At 52.4% G+C, this 23,490-nt stretch overlaps 1 protein-coding gene across 2 annotated transcripts in view; it reads left to right on the top strand.

Annotated features, from left to right (window-relative positions):
- The window catches only part of ATF6 (activating transcription factor 6), a 191,596-nt gene extending 180,413 nt beyond the window's left edge, over nt 1–11,183 (top strand). For both annotated transcript variants that reach the window (XM_077760060.1, XM_077760059.1), the window contains exon 16: nt 6,777–11,183. In XM_077760060.1, the coding sequence (XP_077616186.1) occupies nt 6,777–6,985 (209 nt within the window). In that variant the 3' untranslated portion in view covers nt 6,986–11,183. The remainder of the gene's footprint in view (nt 1–6,776) is intronic.
- The last annotated feature ends 12,307 nt before the right edge of the window (nt 11,184–23,490 follow it).

Raw genomic sequence — 23,490 nt, 5'->3', positions numbered from 1 at the left:
CAGATTTTCGAGCAGAAGCCTTGCACACCAGAAGAGACTGGTAGGACATATTCAAAGCGCTGGAAGGAAAAAACTTCCAACCACAAATGATGTACCCAGCAAGGTTATCATTCAGAATTGAAGGAGAGATAAAGAGCTTTCCAGACAAACGCTAAAGCATTCATCACTACTAAACCAGCCTTTCAAGAAATGTTAGAAATGGCACTGATTAATAACAAGAAAACCTGTGAAAGTAAAAATCTCACAAGAAAAGCTAAATTGATAGTAAAAATAGATCTGTTCACTTACGAAGCTAGTATGGAGGTTAAAACACAAAATTAGTAAAGTCAGGGGTACCTGGGTGGCTCAGTCAGTTAAACATCTGGCTCGGGTCATGGTCTCACAGTTCGTGGGTTCGAGCCCTGCGTTGGGCTCTGTGCTGACAGTTTGGACCCTGGAGCCTGCCTCAGATTCTGTGTCTCTCTCTCTCTCTCTGCCCCTCCCCTACTAATGGTCTCTCTTTCTCAAAAACTGGTAAACATTTAAAAAATTAAAAATCAGTAAAATCAACTAAAAGTACAATAGTTAAGTTGTAAAAGAATGTAAAACAATAAAAGATGTAAAATGTAACATCAGAAGCAGAATGTGAGGGGCAGAGGTTAAAAATGTAGAATTTTGAAATATGTTCACATTTAGGTTCCTATCAAAGTAAACTGTTATATACATAGGATAATACATGAGCCTTATGGTAACCACAAAAAAAACTTATAGTAAACACACAAAAGAAAGTGAGAAAGGAAGTAAGCATAACACTGAAGAAAGTCATTAAACCACAGAGAAAGTGAGAAAATGAAGAAACATTGAACTACAGAGCCAGAAAACAGTTAACAAAATGGCAGTAAGTACATATCAATAATTACTTTAGCTGTAAACAGACTATACATTCTCCAATCAAAAGACATAGAGTGGCTGAATACATTTTTAAAAAGACATCTAGAGACTGCCTGTCACATACTCATTTCAGAAATAAAGACACACACTGGAAGTGAAGGGATGGAAAGATCTATTTCATGCAAATGGAAACAAAAAGCTGGCATAGCTCTGTTCTTCAGACAAAATAGACTTTAAAAACAAAGACTGTAGTAAAAGACAAAGAGGGGAACTCCATAGTCCAGCTAGAAGATACAAGAAGATACAGCATCATGCTGGGTCAGTCTAGCAAGAAGATACAACATTTATAAATATATATGCACCCAGGAAATGCACCCAAATATATAAAGCAACTGTTAACCAACCTAAAGGGAGAAGTTGATAGCAATACTTACATTAATGGGCAGATCATCTAGACAGAAAATCAATAAAGAAACATCAGCCTTAAATGACACACCAGATCAGATGGGCTTAATATATACGGGACATATGTCCAAAAGCAGCAGAATAAACATTCTTATCCAGTATACCCAGAACATTCTCCAGGATAGATCACATATTGGGCCACAAACCAGATCTCATTAAAGTCAAGAAGGTTGAAATCATTTCAAACATCTTCTCTGACCACAGTAGTATGGAATTAGAAATCAGTTATAAGAAAACAAGAAAAACTACAGGTACATGGAGATTAAACAACACATTACAGAACAGCTGCTGGGTCACAGAAGGTCAAAAGGTGAAAATACTTAGAAACAAATGAAAACAAACACAAAAACTCAAATCTGTGAGATGAGCAAAGGTGAGAAATTCATAATGATACAGGCTCACCTCGGGAAACAAGACGCCTCTCAAACAATTTAACTTTGCACCTAAACAAACTAGAAAAAGAACAAACGAAACCCAAAGTTGGTACAAGGAAGAAGGTGAAGGTCAGAGCCAAAATAGAGACTAAAAGAATAATGGGAAAGATACATGAAACTAAGAGCGAGTTCTTTGAAAAGATAAACAAAACCTTAGCTAGACTTACCAGAAAAAAGGGCTCAAATAATTTCAGAAATGAAGCTTAAACTGATACCACAAAAATACAAAGGATCATAAGAAAATATAAACAGTTATAAGCCAACAAGTTGCATAATCTAGGAGAAATGGATAAATTTATAGAAACACAATTTTCCAAAACTGAGCCAACCATAAAGAAATAGAAAATCTGAATAGACCAATTATTAAGATTGAATCACTAATCAAAAACTTCCAAACAAACAAAAGTCTGGGGCCATATGTCTTCACTGGTGAATTTTACCAAACATTTAAAGATTTAAGATCTGTCTTGCTCTGCCTGACTTATTTCACTTAGCATAATACCCTCGAGTTCCATCCACATTGCTACAAATGGCCAGATTTCATTCTTTCTCATTGCCATGTAGTATTCCATTTATATACCACATGTTTTCAATCATATGTGGAACAGGAGAAACTTAACAGAGGACCATAGGGGAGGGGAAGGGGGAAAAATAGTTAAGGGGAGGGAGGGAGGCAAATCATAAAAGACTCTTAAATACTGGGAACAAACTGAGGGTTGATGGGGGGTGGGGAAGTGGGGAAGGGGGGTGATGGGCATGGAGGAGAGCACTTGTTGGGATGAGCACTGGGGGTTACATGGAAACCAACTTGACAGTAAACTAAACTATACAAACAAACAAATATTTAAAATCTATCCTTTCTCAAACTTCCAAAAAGTGAGGAGGAGGGAATGCTTTAAATTCATTTTATGAGGCCAGCATTACCCTGATAACCAAGCCAGACAAGGACTACAAGAAAATTATAAGACAACATCCCTGCTGAACACAGATGCAAAAATCTTGAACGAAATATTAGCAAACCAAATTCAGTAAATACATTAAAATGATCCTACACCACAGTCAGGTGGGATTTATTCCAGGGATGCAAAGATGGTTCAACATCCACATTACTCAACATGAGAACACCACATTAACAAAATGAAAGATAAAAATCATATGATCATCTCAAAAGGTGCACTAAAAAGCATTGGACAAAATTAAACATCCATGGGGCGCCTGGGTGGCTCAGTTAAGCATCCAACTTCAGCTCAGGTCATATCTCACGGTTCATGGATTCAAGCCCCACATCAGGCTCTGTGCTGACAGCCCAGAGCGTGGAGCCTGTTTCAGATTCTGTGTCTCCCTCTCTCTTCTGCCCCTCTCCCACTCATGCTCTGTCTCTCTCTGTCTCAAAAATAAACTATAAAAGAATTTTTTTTAATTTAACATCCACTTGTAAAAGTTCTAAACAAAGTAGGTATAGAAAGAGCATACTTCCACCTGATAAAGGCCATACACAACAAACCTACAGCCAGCATTCCACTCAGTGGTGAAAAGCTGAAAGCTTTTCCTCGAAGACCAAGAACAGGACGAGGATGCCCACTCTCAACACTTTGAACGTCCTCACACTGCAATTAGGCAAGAAATAAAAGGCCTACAAGTTGAAAAGAAAGAAATAGAACTGTCGCTGTTCGCAGATGACATAATACCGGGCATGGAAAACTCTCAAGACTCCACAGTAAAGTATTAGAATTAACAAAGTCAGTGAAGTTGTAGGATACACAGTGAATAAACAAAAATCTGTTGTGTTTCTATGTGTGAATAACAAACCATCAGAGAAATCAAGAAGATAACCCCAATTACAGTTATGTCAAGAAGAATACCTCCGAGGAGGTGAAGTACCTTACACCGAAAACTGTAAGACATTTCAGAATGTCTTTGAATATATTTCATTTCATTATCCATTTATCTGGAAAGATATTTCATACTCATGGATTAGAAGAATTAATATTATTAACTCTCCATGCTAACCTAAGCGATCCACAGATTCAGTGCCCTTCCTATCAAAATACCAATGTCATTTTTCACAGAACTAGAACAGTTCTTCAATTTGTGTGGAACCGCAGAAAACCCTGAATACTCAAAGCAATCTTGAGAAAGTCCAAAGCCAGAGGTATCGTGCCCCCTTATTTTAAACTATACTGCAAAGCAATAGTAATCCAAACAGTGTGGTACTGGCACAAAAACACGTGGCTCTGGAATAGAAGGAAGAGCACAGATATGAACCCTCCTATATATGGTCCATTAATTTTTTACGAAGGAAGCAAGAATATACAATGGGGAAAAGACAGGCTCTTCAGTAAATGGCGCTGGGAAAACTGGACAGCTACATGCCCAAGAATGAAACAGAACCATTATTTTATACCTTATACAAAAATTAACTCAATGTGGATTAAAGACTTGAAGACCTGAAACCATAAAGCTAGAAGAAAACCTAAGTGGTAAACTCCATGACATCGATCTCAGTGATTTTTTTTTTTTTATCTAGCTCTAAAGGCAAGAGAAATAAAAGCAAAAATAAGCAAGTGGGGGAGGGGGGAGTTGCATGGGGGGCTCAGTCAGTTAAGCGTCTGACTCTTGAGCTCAGCTCAGGTCATGATCTCACGGTTCATGGGTTTGAGCCACGCGTTGGGCTCCTCACTGACAGCATAGAGCCTGCTTGGGATTCTGTTTCTCCCTCTCTGCCCCTTCCCTGCTCTCTTTTTCTTGCTCTCTCAAAAGGAAACTTTAAAAAAAAAAAAAGATGTATATATATTTATATGTATGACGGAATAGCACTCGGCCATAACAAAAATGAAATCTTGCTTTTTTGCCAACAACATGGATGGACTAAGTGGATGTTATGCTAAGTTAAATAGACAGACACAAAAAGACCTATTCCACTTATATGTGGAATCTAAAAGAGAAACAAAACCAAACCGAGACTTCTAGACAGAGAACAGACTGGTGTTTGCCCGAGGGGGAGGTGGGTTGGAGAGGGGAGCAAAATAGTAAAGGGATCTGGAAGTACAAACTTGTGGTTATAAAACAAGTCGTGTGGCTTTAATCAGCAAGGGGAATGCAGTCAATACTATTCTATTAGCTTTGGTGAGACGTGATAACGAGATGTACTGTGGTGGTCATTTTGCAGTGTATATAAATGTCGAATCACCAAGTTGTACACCTGAAACTAGTATTTTATGTCCATTATACCTCACTTTTGTTTTGTTTTTTAAAGCTAAGCAGATTACTTAGCTGTCACTGCATCGTGGCAGGACTCCTAACATTGAGGTGTCCATAGCAACCTTTCTTAAAGGTTAAGGGTTAGTCAGTGCCTAAGAGCTACTCACAGTCCTTCCTCCCTAGTAAAGTGGGAAAGAAGGAAGTCAGCTTCAGGTGTAATAGAAGACATTTGCAAGACTTGTAATGAGAAATTAATCATCAATGGAGACTATTTAAAAAAATTATGGCAGATAACCAACCACTAGAAGTAGAGGAGTGGTGTCTTCCATTAGCTTTAAAATAGACTATAACATCTGCTCAAGGAACTGAAAACTGTTAGGTAATTAGGTCTGATCGTTTTCATAGATCCCGTTGAGAATGTGATTGGGGTCCCTGTCCAGGAAAATGAGCACGCAAAACTTGGCATGCAATTTGAGGGAACGTATGGACTCCTGAAGTCTATGCATTAGACCCTAATCTACAACCCCCTGGATTAGAGCATTTCTGTAAACCCTAACTTGTGGCACCCTCCATGGCTCAGAGTTCCCAGACATAACAGTGGAATCTGAAGATCACATGTCAGACTTTGGATTTTCTTCCTCTAGATTTATAGTACTTGGCAAGCACTGTGTGAAAGTAAAACAAAACAAAACAAAACAAAAAAAACAAAAAAAAATTCTACTTTTAAGTTCAATTCCTGGTCCTAAAGAAGCCCAGTGTTTAATTTTAAAAGTCACTGGTGGGCTGAGTATCATCTTCATAAACAGGTAGTGAGCTCGGCCCTGGCCCGGCCCCCCTCCCTCCTCCAGGCTCACAGGGGAAATGCTAACGGAGACTCAGGCGTTAGTCCACACTCACACCTTCTAACCGCGTTGCCGTGAATGTCCAGCTGGCCTTGCAAAGACTCTCTGCTTAAAATCCCCTCATCAGTTTTATGCCCAGATTTCATTAACTACAAGTTGCAAAGCGAGTACCCAGAATTACAAACCAGGAAATCATGTGGCTCTCTCCCTAAAATAAAGACTTTTCATCCTCTTAGGAAGTAAGAGCACATGGCTGTGTATGTTAAGCTCACGATGAATTCCCCGGCACATGTTACGCAGGCGTGGCTCTGTGTGGTTTTCCGGTTTCCACCTCGCACAGCCCCTGGTCTACCTGCAAGTCCTCTGGCACTGCCGCCGATCCCAAATGGGAAATGCACTCCCTCCTGTACCAGGAATCAAGAACCCTGGAAGGGGAGCGATGGGGACAGCTTGTTGCCGGTCTTCACTGTATGCTGCCCAGGCAGGCCTTTCAGCTCGGAGCCGGGCGTCTTAGTGAATTCAGAAACATGACTGATGATGAGTAGGAGGTGAGCAGTCTCGGCCAAGGTTTCCCTGCCATGCACAGGATAGGTTGGTTCTTTTGACGATGATTCATCCACACTGTTGAGGGGGAAGGGAGCGCGGATGCATTCTTCCCTCTGCCACCACTGAGTCTTCCTGGTAGGTCTGTAGACAGGTGCTCTGGCCTTGGCTCGGCCCCAGCTCCAAGACCTTACTGAACCGAGGTGGTTTGGGAGCCGGAATTGAGGACGGGCCATCCTAGCACCTAGCCCGGTAGAGCTTTGCCTGGTGGCTGATGGGGTCCCTCCCTTCCCTTGAAAGCCTATTGACAGTTCATAGCCGTTAAAGCTTATTGATGTCTTTCTGGGACCGAGGCTGATGGCAGGGCTGCGCGCTCGGTTGAATGTTAATATGTATTCCTTACGTGCGCTCCTCCCCACAGAGAACGTGATCAACGGGCAGGATTACGAAGTGATGATGCAGATTGACTGTCAGGTGATGGACACCCGGATTCTGCACATCAAGAGCTCGTCCGTTCCTCCTTACCTCCGGGACCAGCAGAGGAATCAGACCAGCACCTTCTTCGGCTCCCCCCCGGCGGCCACAGAGGCAGCCCACGTCGTCCACACCATCCCGGAGTCGCTACAGTAGCCCTCTGGGGCCACGGGGGACAGCAGCGGGACTCTGCTGGACCGAGAGCGGAGAGACACACGCCCCTGCCCGCCTTCTCTGCGGCGAGCTGCCTCGCAGCGGGGTTCAAGGGCGCAAGAAAAGCCGTTTTCCACCGTCTGCCCGGCCACTTGGGAAGCACTGAAACCCAGACCCCAGGGAAATGGCATCTCCAAGGGCAGCTGGTGCGCGGGCGGGCTGCTGGCTGGACATCCTGAGTTGCTCTTTCTTCCATGTTTCTGTCGTGTTTAGGTAGCCATCTTTGCAGTAAGCTCCCTGCCTCTGCCTCTGCCGTTTCACCTCCTGATACAGCGATTTTGGTTACGGCTGCACAGCACAGCGGTGTTCCACGGAGCAGCGTTCTTAGCTTCCTGCTGCTCCGTTGTGGCCGTTGTGCTGATTGGAAAACAGATTTCAGACAGAACAGCCAAAAACACCTCCCAAAAGGTCAAAACAGTTTGGAGCTTTAGGCAAGAGAGGAAAAAAATGTGATCTTTAGCTTGGAGTTGTTGACAGGTGACACTGAATGTGAGTAACTGTGTTGGACACCTGGGGGTGGGGGGGGTGGCAGGTCAGAGAGCGTGAGATGGAAGAGAAGGGGGGGCCGGGGGGCCAGCGCTGCTAACACACTTGTTTAAAAAACGGCAGGTTTTGATGTGACTGGAGTTCAGGATTAAGGCACGGCAGCCATGCATCCTGAGGCCGCAGAGCGGCAGCATGTGCCCGTCTGTCCCCCTTACCGGCCCGGGGCGGGTTCCTCGAGGGCCCAGGACAGAGGCTTCACTTTCACCACGAACTCCCCGCCACCCCCCCCCCACTGCCCACCTTCTGCCACTAGGATGTGGGATCTGCCCACGTGACGTGAAGCAAACACATTTTCTTCTCTTGAGAATTGAGCTTGGGTTCCTGCTCGGCAAGTGCTTCCCGTAATGCAGCAGTAACTTTCTCCAGGGAAAAGATCTTGAAGGAATTAACTTATTTGTCCTCCATGTTTAAAAAAAAAAAGAGAAATAGCCCTACTGTGTTCCTTTATATCTTCTTGTACGTCGACTGCCTTCTCTGATGTTCCGCCTTCAGTGCGTCTTCCTTATTCTCATCCTAGGAAACTTCGCAAACACTGCTGCTTACCCTAAGCGACTGGCCTCAGTCGGAGCTCTGCCCTTCGCGTCCACGCTCTTCCTGTCCCCAGGGGCCGTGTGGTCGGGGCGACATCTGCCCACACAGCCAGGGCTGGTCCAGGATGGGAAGACTCGCTCACGCTCCCAAATCCAGACAGCGACGGCCTCTGCCAGAGCTGCTCAGATGCTCTCCGAGGAAATCGGTTTAACTCTCGTACCGGGAGGGGGGTGGGGGGCGCGTTCTGCTGCCCAGGTACCCGGCGGTCTGGAGTTTTGGCCGTGGTAATGAGCCTCGCTCTGCCCCACGCACAAGCCTCCCAGAGTCTGGGCCACGTCCCTGTGGGGACCGTCTTCCGCCCAGGACAAGAGGGCCATGCGGAGAAGACCTGCAGGCGGCGTTGTGCCGTCGGCCCCAAGGGCCTCCCCCACCCCCGGGTGGCCGCGCAGGTGAGGACAGTGCGCAGGCATGACCGTCAGCCGTGGGGGCCGCGCTGCTCTTCCCGCTGGCTCCTCGTGGCTGCCTGTCCTTTGCTTGACGTGTGGAGATGAGGGAGCAGGCTTCTCAGGGCGCAGTTTCGGGACGTGAGCGAAGGGCAGCAGACACCTGTCAAGAAGTATTCCGCCTTCCGAGTTGCCGTCAAGGGCATTAGCCCGTCCCCGGGCCCACAGTGGATCTGATCTAACGCGTGTAAGGCTTTAGTGTTTTGGTGAAATTGCCTTTTGGGGGTTACAGCTAGGAATTCTGTCCCCTAGAATATTTATGTGTATATATCATTTTAATTTATTCAGTTTTAAGTGGGGGTTTTGCCAGCTTGTGGGACCCTTGGTGACCAGAGCAGGCAAGTCTGCCTGAGAGGCTCAGGGCCCTGATCCCCCAGGGCCGCCCCCGCTGCTGTCTTGGGAGGTGGGGGGGGGGCGGCCAGGAATGGTCCCTCCACCTTGTGGCACATCCCACGTTTTTAGGCTTTTCGTGGAAGTGGATGTTTCCCCGGGCGAACTTCTGAGTCAGGTGTAGAGGCTCCTTCCCCCGGGGCTCAGCTCGCTGGGAATGGATACAGCTGCGTCACCGTGATAGTGTAGACGGCCTCTCTGCAAGGTGAGGGTTGTAAAAGGGCCATCTTGAATCCAGTACTTGCCAGGCTTGTAGTTTAGAAGCTTTACAGTAGATTATTGAGCGGGCTTTGTCTTTTCATAAGTAAAAACAAAAATAAGCTAACTTTTTTCTAAGTGACTGTGGCCTCCATCACCACGCTGGCATGGCCTTGCCTTTCGTCGTTAGCGAGGAGGAGACGCGGAGCTATTTGAAAGCGGCGTTCTGTGAGTCATTCTCGAGTGTTCTGAACAAATGTTACTTAGAAACAGACAAGCAGCTTGGAATTCAAACTGACTTTTCTATATCTTAAAAGAGACGCTGCCCGACTAAGCCTGCCTGGCTGGACCCTTCCCGCCGGGCAGGACCCCGACGCCACTGTGGCACTGAGTCCCAGACACAGGACAGCTGTGCAGCGCCTGCGACTTCTGCACCGTCCGATCCTTGCCGTGTTACTAAAGCTCAGGTTGTGAAACTTGGCAGAAAAATAGCACAGGGAGAAACCCGTGTTCGACTTCGTGACACAGAACTTTCAAAGCAACTCCCACTTCACCTGCCTGTTAGGAGAAGTGGCCCCTCTTTACTGATGAGCCAGAGTGAGACCCCGTCCCCTCCGGTCCAACCACCTACAAGCTGCCCACCCAGGAAAGTCCAGTCTCCACTGCGCACCGATGGGCCGACTCCGGCCTCCGGCCACAGACCCGCGGGAACGGAAGCTCCAGTGAAGCCTTTGCTACCAGCCGCTGTTCTGTACGAACCGACCTCTCCAGTATGACCGTCGACGCCAGAATCGCAGATGCTCATCACCACCTGTGCACCCCACACCCCTAACCCGAGTGCTAGTCTTCCCATCCTGAGTCATTCTGACTTACAGAAATCAGGATCCTTGCTGCTAATACGAACACTACACACGTTAAAAACCAGAATAAAGCCTGAAGAAAGGAAATGTGAGAAACGTCCGTTCCTACCGCTAGTAACATTTGGGGAGGTGGACAGTTTCTGTGTGTCGTCCACTCCTAGGGGCTGTGGCTAATTTTCCATTTTCTAGGAAAACAGGATACTGGACCATCCAGAAGGACGTGGCTGGAGTCCAGGTGGAACTATGCACGTAACAGAAATGCAGTTTTCTCTCCCCTGAAAGCAGACATCAGAATGTATCCTGTTAATTTCTATTTTTAGTGATGAAGCTGAAAACAAAGTCTATTTTGGATAAGTCTAGAACTTTGAGCAGCTTGTTCTAAATAGCCGTGTCACCTGCTGGGCTGTCAGAAGGGATAAAAAGATGGACTGAGGCATCTTGATCGGGAAAGTAGGTCCCGTGTGAGAATCGTGCGGTGGCTGGCTGCTGGCGAACAGCGGACCCCAGCCTCAACTTCATGGTTTGCTCACTTTAAGCATTAAAGGTGCAGCCGGTTAAAAGACTGCATTATATTAGATTGGGGAACCGAGGAGTAAATAAATCCTAGTCTGTCACCTGCCAAGGTCAACACATGGCACACTGTGCTGCTGTTTGCGCCCGGTGCAGTTGCTGACCGGGAATTAAACCCGGGGCCGCGAGATGGCCCCCAGCCGGGAACCCCAGACAGAGGTCAGCAGGCTGACTTTCCAGGAAATGCAGATTGGACCGTTCCCCTCACGCTCGGCCCTAATTTCCGGGCCGGCCACCTGGGTAAGTGACGAGGGGGACACAGAACTTCACCTGTTCCTTATTTCGCGTCACGTTGACAAGTGTGGGGAACCGTTAGGGCGCGAGGAGCGCGTGCTCGGGTCGTGTCAGCAGCTTCCCCCCCACGGTTGTGCCCAAGTAAGAACGGGTGACGGAGGAGGAGCAACGAGGCCGCCATCGTCTCCAGCGACAGTCACGCGGGTTCACGATGCGCAAACGACACCAGATTTATGCGCTTCTCAGCAGGTCTTTATAAAGCTCCACATGTTCTTTGTCTAAGATTCAAATAAAGAATTTTTAAACCTGCCTTAGTTTGTTGTGTGAAGACAGAAAAAAATGCCCACAAGGAATCTTCAATGTTAAGGGTTAGTAATGAGCAGGGAAACCTAAAGGTTCTGGAGCCTGTTACTGTTGCCATGGAAACAATAGAACCTTTTCCACTNGCCTGGTTAAATAAAAGTTTCCTTTGTTGTGTCCAAATATTTCAACTGCAATCTCACAAAGGGAAAAAACTCTAAGAACTCAGGCTTCGTCCTGCTACATCAGGAAACTGGGTGACTCCGTCCCAGCAAAGGCTTCTTCCCCTGCTTGGAGTGACAAGTGTCCCCCGGCACGGAGCTGGTCCCTGCAGACCGACGGCAGAGGGTCCATCGGGGGTGGTTAGTGCAGGGGCTTGCTGAGCGCCCAGCACATGCCTCACACGCCCCTGCAGCGCGCCCGTCCCGCTGTCCCATCTCAGTCCTCCCAACAGCCCGGTCCCCAGCACGGCCATGTGACCAGGAAGCCGTGTGGGCAGGGTTTGGACCCAGGCAGCTTGGCTGCAGCACGCGGATTCCCGGCCACCGTCCTGTTCCACCTCGGGGGACACAGATCCCATACAGGCCCTGCCCCGAGAGGGCTCGCGGTTGGCCTGCGGAGCCAGAGACCGAAATGCAGTGACGTCAGAGTTCGCCATGTGGCTCCAACAACACTTGAACAGACCCCCTGGGAAAGTGAGACCCCCAAGTCCCCTCTTCTGCCGAGAAAGCAGACGCCAGAGGACGGGCTGAGTAGTAGAAAAGCGGGATGGAGCCGCGTGGCGTGGTGTCTGGGCGCTGGAGCCCCGGGAGAGGGGTCCCCAGAGGGCTCCCTGGTGGCAGGAGGTCCAAAGAGCTTTTACAAAATGCACTAAAATGTAAATGCTCTTGGGGGCGCCTGGGGGGCTCAGTCGCTTGAGCGTCCAACTTTCGCTCAGGTCACGATCTCACGGTTCGTGGGCTGGAGCCCTGCGTCAGGCCCGGTGCTTTCAGTGCAGAACCCGCTTTGGATCCTGTGTCCCTCTCTCAAAAATAAACACTGAAAAGGAAGGTGGGAAGGAGGGAGGGAGGGAAGGAACAGGAGGGAGGAAGGGCTCCTTTTCCCCCGAACCTTCAGCAAAGCCTGCGGTGCACACAGCGCTGTGTCAGTGTGGTTTGGGGAGTGACGTAAAAGGGCTTGGCGCGGTGTGACTAGTGACAACGGAGTGTACACAGTACCGCAGAGGAGACCAGGGAACCAGGACTCGCCCCTCCGCCACCAGATCCCTGAGGGATCGTCCCCTGGGGCCTCCCACGTATGTGGGATGCGGGTTCCAGCCAAGTCTTGGGTCCCAGGGGATAACCACAGCCGGCGTTTGCATTGCACAACACGGTGCCGTAAACAGGGCTCTTCTCGCACGTTGCCTGCAATTTCTCTGACTGTTCCCCTCGTTAGAGAGACCACTTCCGGGTCGTGCTTGCCCCGGCAGAGGTCCAGCCGGCTTCGCTCCATCGCCCCCCGTTCGGTGTGATCGGCACCCAGATGCCGGAAGGGAATCCGGCCCTCGGTTCCCAACAGCTGCCGCGCTCGGACGCCGTCACCTCTGCCGGGCGGTGCGCTCGGCCTGTACCAGCTCTAGCTCCATAGGCTTCGCGGCCCCTGTGACACGCACACCACCCACGCGTTCCCGATAAAGAAACCCGCACGGAAGATTAAGGAACTTGCCCAAGATCTCACAACGAGCACACACCAGAGCCGGGGTTTGAAACGAAACCTCTCTCCATTTTAAAACTACATTCCTTCTGCTGGGCCACGTTGCCACTCACCCTTTTAAGCCACAAAGGATGCAGCAGGCGAAGTAGGAAGAAACCAAGCCTCAGATCCCGGGCAACGAGGGCTTGAGGCAGGTTCTGGAAAGCGGGAGAACAGCTAAGGGGCCGTGAGCTNGATGGCCACCCTGCTTCTCCTGCACCTCAATCCCCGTGGTCTTCACCCCAGAAGAGTTACCCAGGGGGGTGAAGGCCAGCGGGGTGCTCCCGTACCCGAAAGCCCCCGGCTCAGCTGACCTTCCCACCCTGCTCGTGTCCAAGAGCCCCGTGGGCAGTGCCCTGAGCCCTGTCCCCAGGGTGCGGCCAGTGCCTGCTCTTTGGATCACAGGTTCTGTCTTTACCACGTTTTCCCTGTAGGAGTGACTTCTAGCGTGACCCTGAGGTGGTGAAGGATGCTTCTGTACGAGACCACTGACCTCCAGGCCCCAAACTGAAGTGTTTTTGCCCGGGAAGCAAAGGACATATCTAGAAGACGCAACATGTCCGTGTTCAGAAATGGGGGCGCCTGGGGGGCTCGGTCGGTTCAGCATCTGACTTCGGCTCAGGTCACGATCTCACAGTCCGTGGGTTCGAGCCCCGCGTCGGGCTCTGTGCTGACCGCTCGGAGCCTGGAGCCTGTTTCAGATTCTGTCTCTCTCTCTCTCTGCCCCTCCCCCGCTCAGGCTCTGTCTCTGTCTCTCAAAAATAAACAAACATTAAAACAATTTAAAATAAAAAGAAATGGGCCATCTTGTAAGAGGAACTCTCGGCAGCACTCACTCCTGACAGCTGTGCACGGGTCACTGGGGACCTGGCGAGGCCAACAGCCAGAACATTCCGGAAGGCACTTCCGGTTGTCGCCGGGCACAGCCCCGCGGGGTGGGAGCCCCCAGAGCCAGCCCCGCTCCTTGGGCGTCCTGCCTGACTTCCACAGCCGCCCGGCTTATCCGCGCCGTCTGGGCTCCCGGCGGGACTTGCACTCGCGGGCTGCGTTTCTGCACAGACAGTGGGCGAGAGGTAGCGACCCCAGAACTGAGAATGTGCCACAGACTCGAAGGGTTGGGCCAGATGGACCGTGGGTCTGTGGGAAAGTGTCCAGATGACCCAGACGATCCCCCTTGTCCTCAAAGGCATGTGCATGAGGTCTCTCCCGCGGGGCTGTGTGGTCGCCCTGCCATTCCCACGGGGGAGCGCGGAGAACTTCCAGAAGAGGGAAGGTTTCTGGGCAGCCGGTTCAGTTACAGTCCGCAGGCCTCACCCACCCACTTGGCTGCTGGTCCTCAGACCAAAATCATGCACTTCTCCGCACGGTCTCTGATTTCCTGGCGGCGCTGGGAGCCTCCTCCGCTAAGTGCCTTGTTCGCAGCCGACCCTGCCCCCTCCGGCCTGGCAGCCCCACGGAACACAGACTCCCAGCAGCCCCCACGCTGCCAGCCTGGCTGCTTCCATCGGATCCTCAGCACGAGGCGAGCTGGAAACTCCTCTTAATTTGAACAGTATGAGCAGGGAAGATGCTGGAACATTGAACCTCTGCGGTCACCACTCAGGTGAACACAACTAGAGGCGCGTTGGGTGCTGATTCCGTCTCCCCCAGATTTAGAACCTGGTACGAGTCAGCAAAGCACGAACAGTCCAAGCAGGGGAAAGTCTGCGCTTAGAAAAGACGGATGGGGGGTGGGGGGCTCCTCGTAGCAGCATCTTGTCCTTCTCCTTCCAAACTCACCTCTGCAATGGCTTGTGAGTGTGCCCGTCACCCCTGCAGGCATTTTAGGCTAAATCAGTACTTTTGTTGAGTTTGAGGTAGAGTATTTAGAAAGCCACAGAGAGACCTAGTCTTTCCTGGAGTGTCCAGGACAGACTGGCATTTGTCACTTGAGTTGGCACACCCCAGCTACGTCACCCTGGGCACAGGTTCACGGAGCCTGCGCAACGCAGGACACATGCTGCCCGGTGCGGAGGCCGGACCGCAAGGGTCGCGTAGGGCCTGCCTTCCCTCGGCAGGTGGGGCGGTAGCTTCCCCTTCCCTCTCTGATGTCCGGTTTCAGGCTGCGGCCCGCCGGAAGTGAACAAGAGGCTGCGGGTCTGCAAGCACGGCCTCCATCCTACAGCAGAGGCAGCACTTTGGAATATGCTAGAATTGCAACCTCTCTGGCCCCAGCCCAGACCTACTGAGTCAGACTCGGAGGCTGGGCCCAGCAATCTGTGCTTTAACAAGCCCTCCAGAGGATTCTGATAGGAGCCGGAGAACCACCCAAGGAGATGCCTGTCGGAGAGGCCGGAGGAGGGAGAGGCCTGGGCTCCGGCCAGAGCCGAACCTTCCCGGGCCGCCGTCGCTGGGGCTTTGTGGCAACACCGGGAAAGAATTTCCTGTTGTCACTCCCTTTCTGAAAGTCCACGGGGGTCACAGTTTGAACATCCCCGGCCTCTCACCCCCGGTTGCATCTCCTGCGCACCCCCTCCCGCCCACACTCCTGCTGGTGACCGCGGGGTGCGCATTGGGGCTGCGCACAGGGGCCCCTAGTCGCGAGCGTGCGCCCAGCCCGTCGGCACGCGCAGGGCTCAGGCCGCCCCTTCTCTGCAGATCCGAGGCTCCCCTGGAGACCGGGCCCTTCGGAGTCCCCGCCTGGAAGGGACAAGGCTCCTGGACCACTGGCAGCCCTCCCGGGGCAGGAACAAATTCTGGGCACCCCAGAAAGAACGCCCTGGGGTGTCCCTGGCCCTGCCGGGGACATGGGATGTGCCCCCTCGTCCCCATCCGTCGCCGCTCTGGAGACCAGGTCTGTCTGTGCGCACGTCCCGCGGGGCTGCCCGGGGCTCTGACCCCTTCGTACAGCCCTGTGTTCCTGCTTCTCGAACTCTGCACGTTGGAATCACCTGGGATCTTTAAAAACGGCCGCCACCGGCTCCCACCCCCGAACGGACGTTGTGACTTCACGGCCACAGGGTGTGACCCAGCCCGAGGCGACCCTTCCGTGCAGCCGAGTCTGGGAACCACGAAGGCGCATTGCAAGGCCAAGACCTGCTCGTGCTCCAGTGTCCTGGAGCCGGAGGCCGGAGCGGGGTCCCGGGGACAAGGGATAAATGTGTGTGCGTCACCAGCCGGAGGCGAGACTTAGCAAAGAGCTGGTAAAGAACAGAGGGGAGGGGAGGGGGGCTGGTGAGCGTTGGAGTCACTTGCGGAGATGAGGTCAGACATTCCTCCATGATGTTAGAACTGGGGAAACGCGTGAAAATAACCATGGCTGTGAAAATGGGGCTTTCTGTGAAATGGCACATTCTTGGAAGGAGCGGGAGCAGGGAGGGGAGGGGAGGGGAGGGGCCAGGCCAGAGAGGGCGCCGGAGGGAGACTGGCTCCCCGGCCTCTGGCCTCTGGAGGCGGTGGGAAAATAAGGCGACGGTTTGTGTCGCTGGCCTGAGGGACAGAGCAGGACAGCTGCTGACCCAGAGGAGCCTGAAGGCCCAGAGGAAAGAAGCCAGGAGGGGGAGACGGACTCACTGCTAAGAAAAGAAAACACACAGATGTAGGGGCGCCTGGGGAGGCTCGGTCGGTTAAGCGTCCGACTTTGGCTCAGGTCATGGTCTCTCTGTTCCCGAGTTCGAGCCCCGCATCGGGCTCTGTGCTGACAGCTCGGCGCCTGGAGCCTGCTTGGGATTCTGGGTCTCCCTCTCTCTCTCTGCCCCTCCCCTGCTCAAGCTCTCTTTCTCTCAAAAATGAATAAACATTAAAAACAAAAAAAAGCGCACCCAGCTCCGGGCCGCACGAGGGCCCCCATGACAAGGCTGGGCAGAAGGCTTCTCGCGGCTGCAGCCCCTCAGGAAGGGGTGAGATACAGCAGAGGGCGGTGCACCCCTTAGGAGGGCGTCGGGCCCAAGGCCAAGGCCACCGGGAAGCCAGGCCCTTCCCCCGGGGAGTCTCCCAAGGCAGGTGGGCGAGTCCTGGCACAGGCGTCTGGCTGCGGTGTCGGAGTGCTTCCCCTCGTTCTTAGATCCCCCCCTTCCCTCCGGGGGGTGGGGGGGCATCCACATATTAAGTCACACAGAAAAAAAAAGCCTTGTGGATAAAACCAAATTACACAGGCTCTTAAATTCCCAGGTGAAAGCCTTTCTACCTACTCTGCATACAGTCAGGAGACTTCTGAGCCCCAGCGTGACCGTGACCGTGACCCACGTGACCGTGACTGTGACTCACGTGCCCATGATGAGCCGTCTGCCAAGTAAACATACAAACTGGGCCGCGTGATATGACGAGGCCCCTGCGATGTGCCCATGGGCGAGTCCTGAGGTGCGGGGCGGGGAGGTCCCCTCCCGCTAGTGTGACGGCCAGAAGGAGCGGGCACGGAGACCCCACAACCCCATTCGGGGGGTCACACTCTCCCCACCTGGCCCCTTGCGGAAGGCGTCAACAGAGACGCTGCTGGAGCTCCCGGAGCCGTTTGGGGTTATTGGAGACGAATCTCAACATTAAGTGCTTCAAGATGCTGAGTGTCCTTCCCCAGCCAGTGCTCCTCCTCCTCCTCCCCGGGCACAGCCTCGCCAGGCCGCACGCCCCCGGNAGATTGTTCAGGGGTGGGGAGGGGAGAGACGGGGAGCCTCCGGGGACCCCGGGGTCAGGAGCCTGTCTCCTGCAAAGCAGCCATGGCTGGAGAGTCTGTCCTGCAGGAATGCCAGAACCACAGCCCCCACGAGGCCGTCTTTTCTGGAAATGCGGCACAGATGGCAATGGCCTCCGTAACAGAAGACACAAAGGCGCCAGAACGGGCCAGCGTCTTTAGGGAGGGGGACATTCCATCGGTGACGGAGCGGCGGGAAGGGTCAGCTGGCTAAGGGCGACCGCAGCCTCAGGGTCAAAGGCCCTTCTGTGCGATCCGGATGGAACTCTCTGGCATCAGCAGTCCCCAGGGACGCCACCCTGAGCCAGGCCCTGGCCAAGCTGGGACAGGGACCCGGAGACACCCTCCAGCAGGCTGGGCGGGGACACACCTGCAGGCCCCAGCGACTGGGATGGCGGCCGGATGTGGCGCGGGCTCGGACACGGGTGAAGAGGGAGGAGAGGGTGGGCGGCGTGCCAGGTGAGCTGGGAGGCCTTCCTGAGGGAGGTGGCTTTGGGGTAAGGCCATAAGGGGAGTTCTTGAAGAATTCACTCAGGAAGTGGCTGCTGGGGGCGGGGGNNCAGCTGGGTCCTCACAGGGGGAGGGAACGGCCTGAGCAGAGGCAGGAAAGGCGAGCTCCAGCCAGCGCAGCCCCCGCATCGGAGGCCCATGGTGCCCAGGGGAGCAAATTCGGCTGGTACGTGACTTCCTGGACCTGAGCGGCACTCTGACGCAGAGACTGGTTTCGAATAACCCCAAACGGTCCCTTGAACTTGGATGGCTCTATCTCAAGAAAGCCATACTCTGAGGAGTTTCCTAGAAAGTTACAAGGGTCATCCTGCAAAAAGGGAGGTTGTGTTTCCCTCAAGTCAAGAGTATCACTGTCCCCGAGCAACCGGGACCTGCCACGCGGTCCTCAGAGTCCCTGGGCCCAGCGGCCTGGGGCTCCCAGGATGCTCCACAGCACTTTTTTTTTTCTTTTTTCTGAGACAGAGAGAGAGACAGCGTGAGGAGGGGAGGGGCAGAGAGAGAGGGAGACACAGAATCGGAAGCAGCTCCAGGCTCTAAGCTGTCAGCACAGAGCCCGATGCGGGGCTCGGACCCACGAACCATGAGATCATGACCTGAGCCAAAGTCGGACGCTCAACCGACTGAGCCCCCCAGGCGCCCCAGGAACAGCACTTTTGACAAGAGCCCTTCTGGACCCTGAAGGTCTTGAGGGTCTTCTCAGGGGCCCCTTGACAAGGCGAGTGGAGTTAACGGCGATGGGAACCTTCTTCCCAGCCAGGCGAGCGGACGAGGGGAGGGGAGCGGGCGAGCCAAGGAGCCTGAGCGAGAGGACACAGGAAACAGGGAGCACTCGAGCTCAGGGCTCTCGCCGAGGCTTCCTGTGCAGTTGAGGCCGCGGTGGGGGGAGGGAGGGGCATGTACAAGAGGAGTGAGCAGATGATGGACAGTCCTGAATATTCTCCGTCTTGGTCTGGAGACAGTTGGGGTACCTCCCCCCCCAGGACCTACGGGGCACCTGCTGGGTCCTCACAACCACTGTCCCCCATTTGAGCGCCTACAAGCTGGAGATCCCCGATGAGAACCCCCTCCCCTCCGGGCCTCCGAGCTCAGGCAGGAAAAGCCAGCTTGCAGAGGAGGGAGGAGGGGGAGGGAGGAGGGAAGAGCAGGGGTCCTTCTGAGGGCAGCAGGCGCACGTCCCAGCTTCCTCTCCAGCCCTGGAGTGAGGCTGCGCTGTGACTCTGGGAAGTTCACCAGAGTTTTCCAGCCCGTTCCTGGCACCTGCTGCTGTTGGCTGCACTCTAACCCCCCAGGCGCTGCCAAATTGTCCTTGGTGCTCCCGGGCCAGGCAGCCTCCTCCAGAGAGAGAGCTCAGCTGAGGTCACATGGAAAATAACCCCGGAGGAGAGCCCAGCTCCGAGCTGCTGCAGCTGATTTCCCTGTGCTCTCCCTCCCTCCTTCCCTCTCCCTCTCCTCTCCTCTCCCTCCCTCCAAGGAAACCCAGCCTGCTTCCCCACAGGTCACATCCATGCCCCTAAACATAGGGCTGCTGTGCAGTTAACGTTGAACACAATTGTTTGCATCTAGTGACTCTGGGAAAGCATCACAAGTCACAAGTTCACAGCGCCAGGGACGCTGTGCCCCGAGGTCTCTGTAACCGCGGCCCCCGGACCGCAGGCCCCTCCTTCCAGTGGGAAAGCTCGCGGGGCAGAGGAACCTCACTTTGCACCATAACACATTCCTGAAGGGTCACAGATCATCTACTCGTTTCTACTCTGCCTTATTCCAGGAAAACAAAACCCAAAACCACAGCAAACATGAAGACGGCGAGTCAGAAAAAGGGACATTAAAAACAGAAAACGGAAGAAGATGCTCAACATCACTCATCACCGGGGACATGCAGATCAATCAACACAACGCGAGGTTGTGTCACACCTGTCAGAACGGCTCAAATCAGCAACACAAGAAACAAGTGTTGGCGAGGACGCGGAGAAAGGGGAACCCCCTTGCACAGCTGGTGGGAATGCAAGCTGGTGCAGAGACTCAGGAAAACATTACAGAGGTTCCTCAAAAAATGAAAAATCGAACTACCCTATGATCCGGCAATTGTACTACTAGGTATTTACCCAAAGGGTACAAGAGCACTAACTCAAAGGGGGTACGTGCTCCCTTAGGTTTCTAGCAGCATTTTCTTCAAACACTATGGAAACAGCCCAGGTGTCCATCGAGGGATGACTGGATAAAGGCTTGATGTATATATACACACATACAGACATCCAGATACGTGCAAGGGAATATTACGCAGCCATAAAAAGGAATGCAATCTTGCCATTTGCGACAACGTGGCTGGAGCTAGAGTGTATTATGTGCTAAATGAAATAAGAGGAAGAGAAACACCATATGATTTCACTCATATGTGGAATCTAAGAAACGAAACAAGCAAGCAAAGGAATAAATAAAGAGAGGGAGAAACCAAGAGACAGACTCTTACATCAGGCTGATGGTGGGGAGACTGGGGAAACAGGTGAAGGGGATAAAGAGCACATTTATGCCGATGAGCACAGGGTGATTGTACAGAAGTGTTGAATCGCTGTATTGTACACTTGAAACTTAACACTGTATGTTAACTATACTGGAGTGAAAAATGTCATTAAAAATATATAAAACAGAATGAGGAGAGGGGCAAAGACAGCACGGACACCATAAACTCCAATGGGCTCGCTGGGGGTAAGACACGATGTGGCCTTAAACTCCCCAGCAGCTAGCACAAACAGAAGTTTGATTCCTTACACAAAGTGTCATGTATACACTGAGCTTTGGGAAACTGAGTCCCATTTCAAATACATTAGTGGAGGTTCCTATTCAAGAAGATCTTTTTTTTTTAAATGTTTATTAATTTTTTGAGAGACAGAGCATGAGCAGGGGAGGGGCGGAGAGAGAGGGAGACAGACTCTGAGCTGTCAGCACAGAACCGGAAGTGGGGCTCCAACCCACAAACCGTGAGATCATGACCTGAGCCGAGGTCAGATGTTTAACTGACTGAGCCCCCCAGACGCCAGGCGCCACATGGGAAGATCTTTGTAGCCAACTTCTGGTTTTGTTTTTTGCCTTTGTCTGCTGGGTGGCCCTTCACCTAGGGGTGTGGCCCTTCCTCACTTGGTGTGGTCAGCGGAGCTGTCAAGCACAGAATCCCCGCCTCCTCAGGGAGGCAGGCTGTGGACTGTCCCTCTCCTGGAAGTCTGCAACTGGAAATGGAGACACTGGGGGGCGGGGGGGGCGGCTACAGGAGAGTCGGTCGTACCTCCAGACGACTCCCCATGTCCAGCGACCCAGAGCCCCAGACGTGACCTAGTTCTTTCTTTCCCAGATCTTGAGTTCCCAGGTTTTCCTGGGGTCTGCGAACTTGCCAGATTGTTTCCAATAAAATCTCTTTAGTTTACGCTAACGAAAGGCTTCCTGTTGCTAACAAGCCACAACTCCTAAAGATATATGGGTGCTAAGGAATTCGTGCGGAACGGGAGAACGTTCTCAGAAAGCAAATGTTCATCTTGAGTTGCAGTCTTAGAAAGTCACAATCCAAGACCTTCCATGTGCCCTGCGCAGCGTCCCGGGCTACGGGCTCCTGCTGCCCCGTCTGGGGGATTGAGGAGACCGCCTTGGTGGGGGGGCAGCTCTGAAGACAGTCTAAGTGTGGGGGTGGGGTGGGGAAGGTGTTCTTGGAGGGCGGAGCCTGGCGGGGTTACAGGAAGTGGGTAGCTTTCAGCCCCCCGCCCCCCGAGACACTGGACCTCAAGTTCCAGAGAAGGGGCCGGATGGCGCCTTGTGTTCGCCGAGGTGATGTCCGAAACTGGGTAGGGACTTTTAAACTCTTCACCCACATTAAAAGTGCAAAATAAAAAATGGAGTTGGATGTTTTTTAAAGAGGATGTTTGAAGAGGATTCCTTTGGAGAGAGCTTCTTGGATCCCTACTCTTCCCCTGGGGCGGGGCGAGCCTGCCGGTCTCCTCAAGGTTAAGCGAGGAGAGCTTTAAGCGGACCCACTGAGTCACTTAATCCACGTTCCTTATAGTTTGGAGGTCACGGCGGATGAGTGACTAACTCAGGGTTTGGGACAGGCTGGGAAGCAGGGGAGGTAGGCTGGCTGTTACTTTTCAGCAAAGACAACTTAGTGGGGGCCACCACTTTCAGGATAAATAATGTGTGGAGGTGGTCTGTGGACCAGATTTGGCCACACGTGGGGTCTCTTGGGTCCAGTTTAGAGGGAAGAGAGTNGAAAAAAAAAAAAAAAAAAAAAAGTTGCTTAATGATTACAGCCCCCCGAGGCATTCCTGATCAGCCTGACGGTCACAGGGACATCATCAACGCAAGATCCATCTGTCAGCAGTGGGCTCGACAGACTTGTGGGAGGGGACCCAGGAGGCAGGTGGACTGATACAGGGTGTGAGACTCCATCGCAGGGTGGGGAGGCTGGAGAAGGTCAACAGCAATCGTAGGGCAAATACAGAAAATACCAAGTACCCACTGCACGGCATCACCATTGAAGGCCTTTTTGCCAAAAATACTGAACCTGGAGGTCAAACTCACAGCTCTAACTTCTTGTTTAAAGGAAAAACAGGAGAGAGAGGAACAAAGGAAATAGTTGAAGGAAGCAATCAGGTGATGTCAGCAAGGGATATTCTGCCAAAAAACCAGCATTGTTTCTTCAGCAAATCAATGGCATGAATGAAAAGGGGCAGAGCAGCAGGGAACTATTCTAGACTCAAAGAGATTTAACAATAGTTCACAGCGGGGCAGCTCAGGTCGTGATCTCAGGGTTTGTGAGTTCAAGCCCCTGTGTTGGGCTCTGTGCTGACAGCTCAGAGCCTGCTGGGGATTCTTTCTCTCCACCTCTCCCCTGCTCCTGCTCACTCTCGATCTAAAAATAAACATTTTTTTTTAAAAAGAAGGGTCCTCAAGCTATGTCCCAGGGGGCCAGGGGACCATCAAGGGAAGCCCAAAGGAAGAGCAGACTTGAGGAATCAAGGACGTTAGCTTTGGGGGGTGATAATGGCCAGTATTTTTCACGTATGCTCCTTGCACTGCCTTATCTGAATCTTCCGTGAACGTACTCCCCATGTGCGCAGAATGTGCCCCTTTTGACAGATGCCGGCCAGGCTCCGAGAGGCTGACTCCAGGTCACACGAGTGCCAAGCCCAGGAGTCAGGACTCACGCCAGGCACGGAGCACGGTTCCCTCTGGCCTCACTGCGCGCGGTAGCAGGTGGGAAACAGGCCACCGTCACCCAGTTGCGCTCAGGGGTGTTGGCGCATGAGGTGGCGTCACAAGGAACCTCCCACCCGCGGTGCTGGGGAGGCTGCAGGTGCGGTGGCTTCACTGAGTGCCCGGCGACCCTGGGGACCCCGCCCCCTCCCCCGCTCCCCTCCGCCCTCCCCC

The sequence above is a fragment of the Crocuta crocuta genome, unplaced genomic scaffold, assembly GCF_008692635.1.
Source record: "Crocuta crocuta isolate KB4526 unplaced genomic scaffold, BGI_CrCroc_1.0 scaffold133, whole genome shotgun sequence".
NCBI lineage: Eukaryota > Metazoa > Chordata > Mammalia > Carnivora > Hyaenidae > Crocuta > Crocuta crocuta.
The sequence above is the reverse complement of the archived record's forward strand: the minus strand, read 5'-3'. Positions and strand labels throughout refer to the sequence as shown.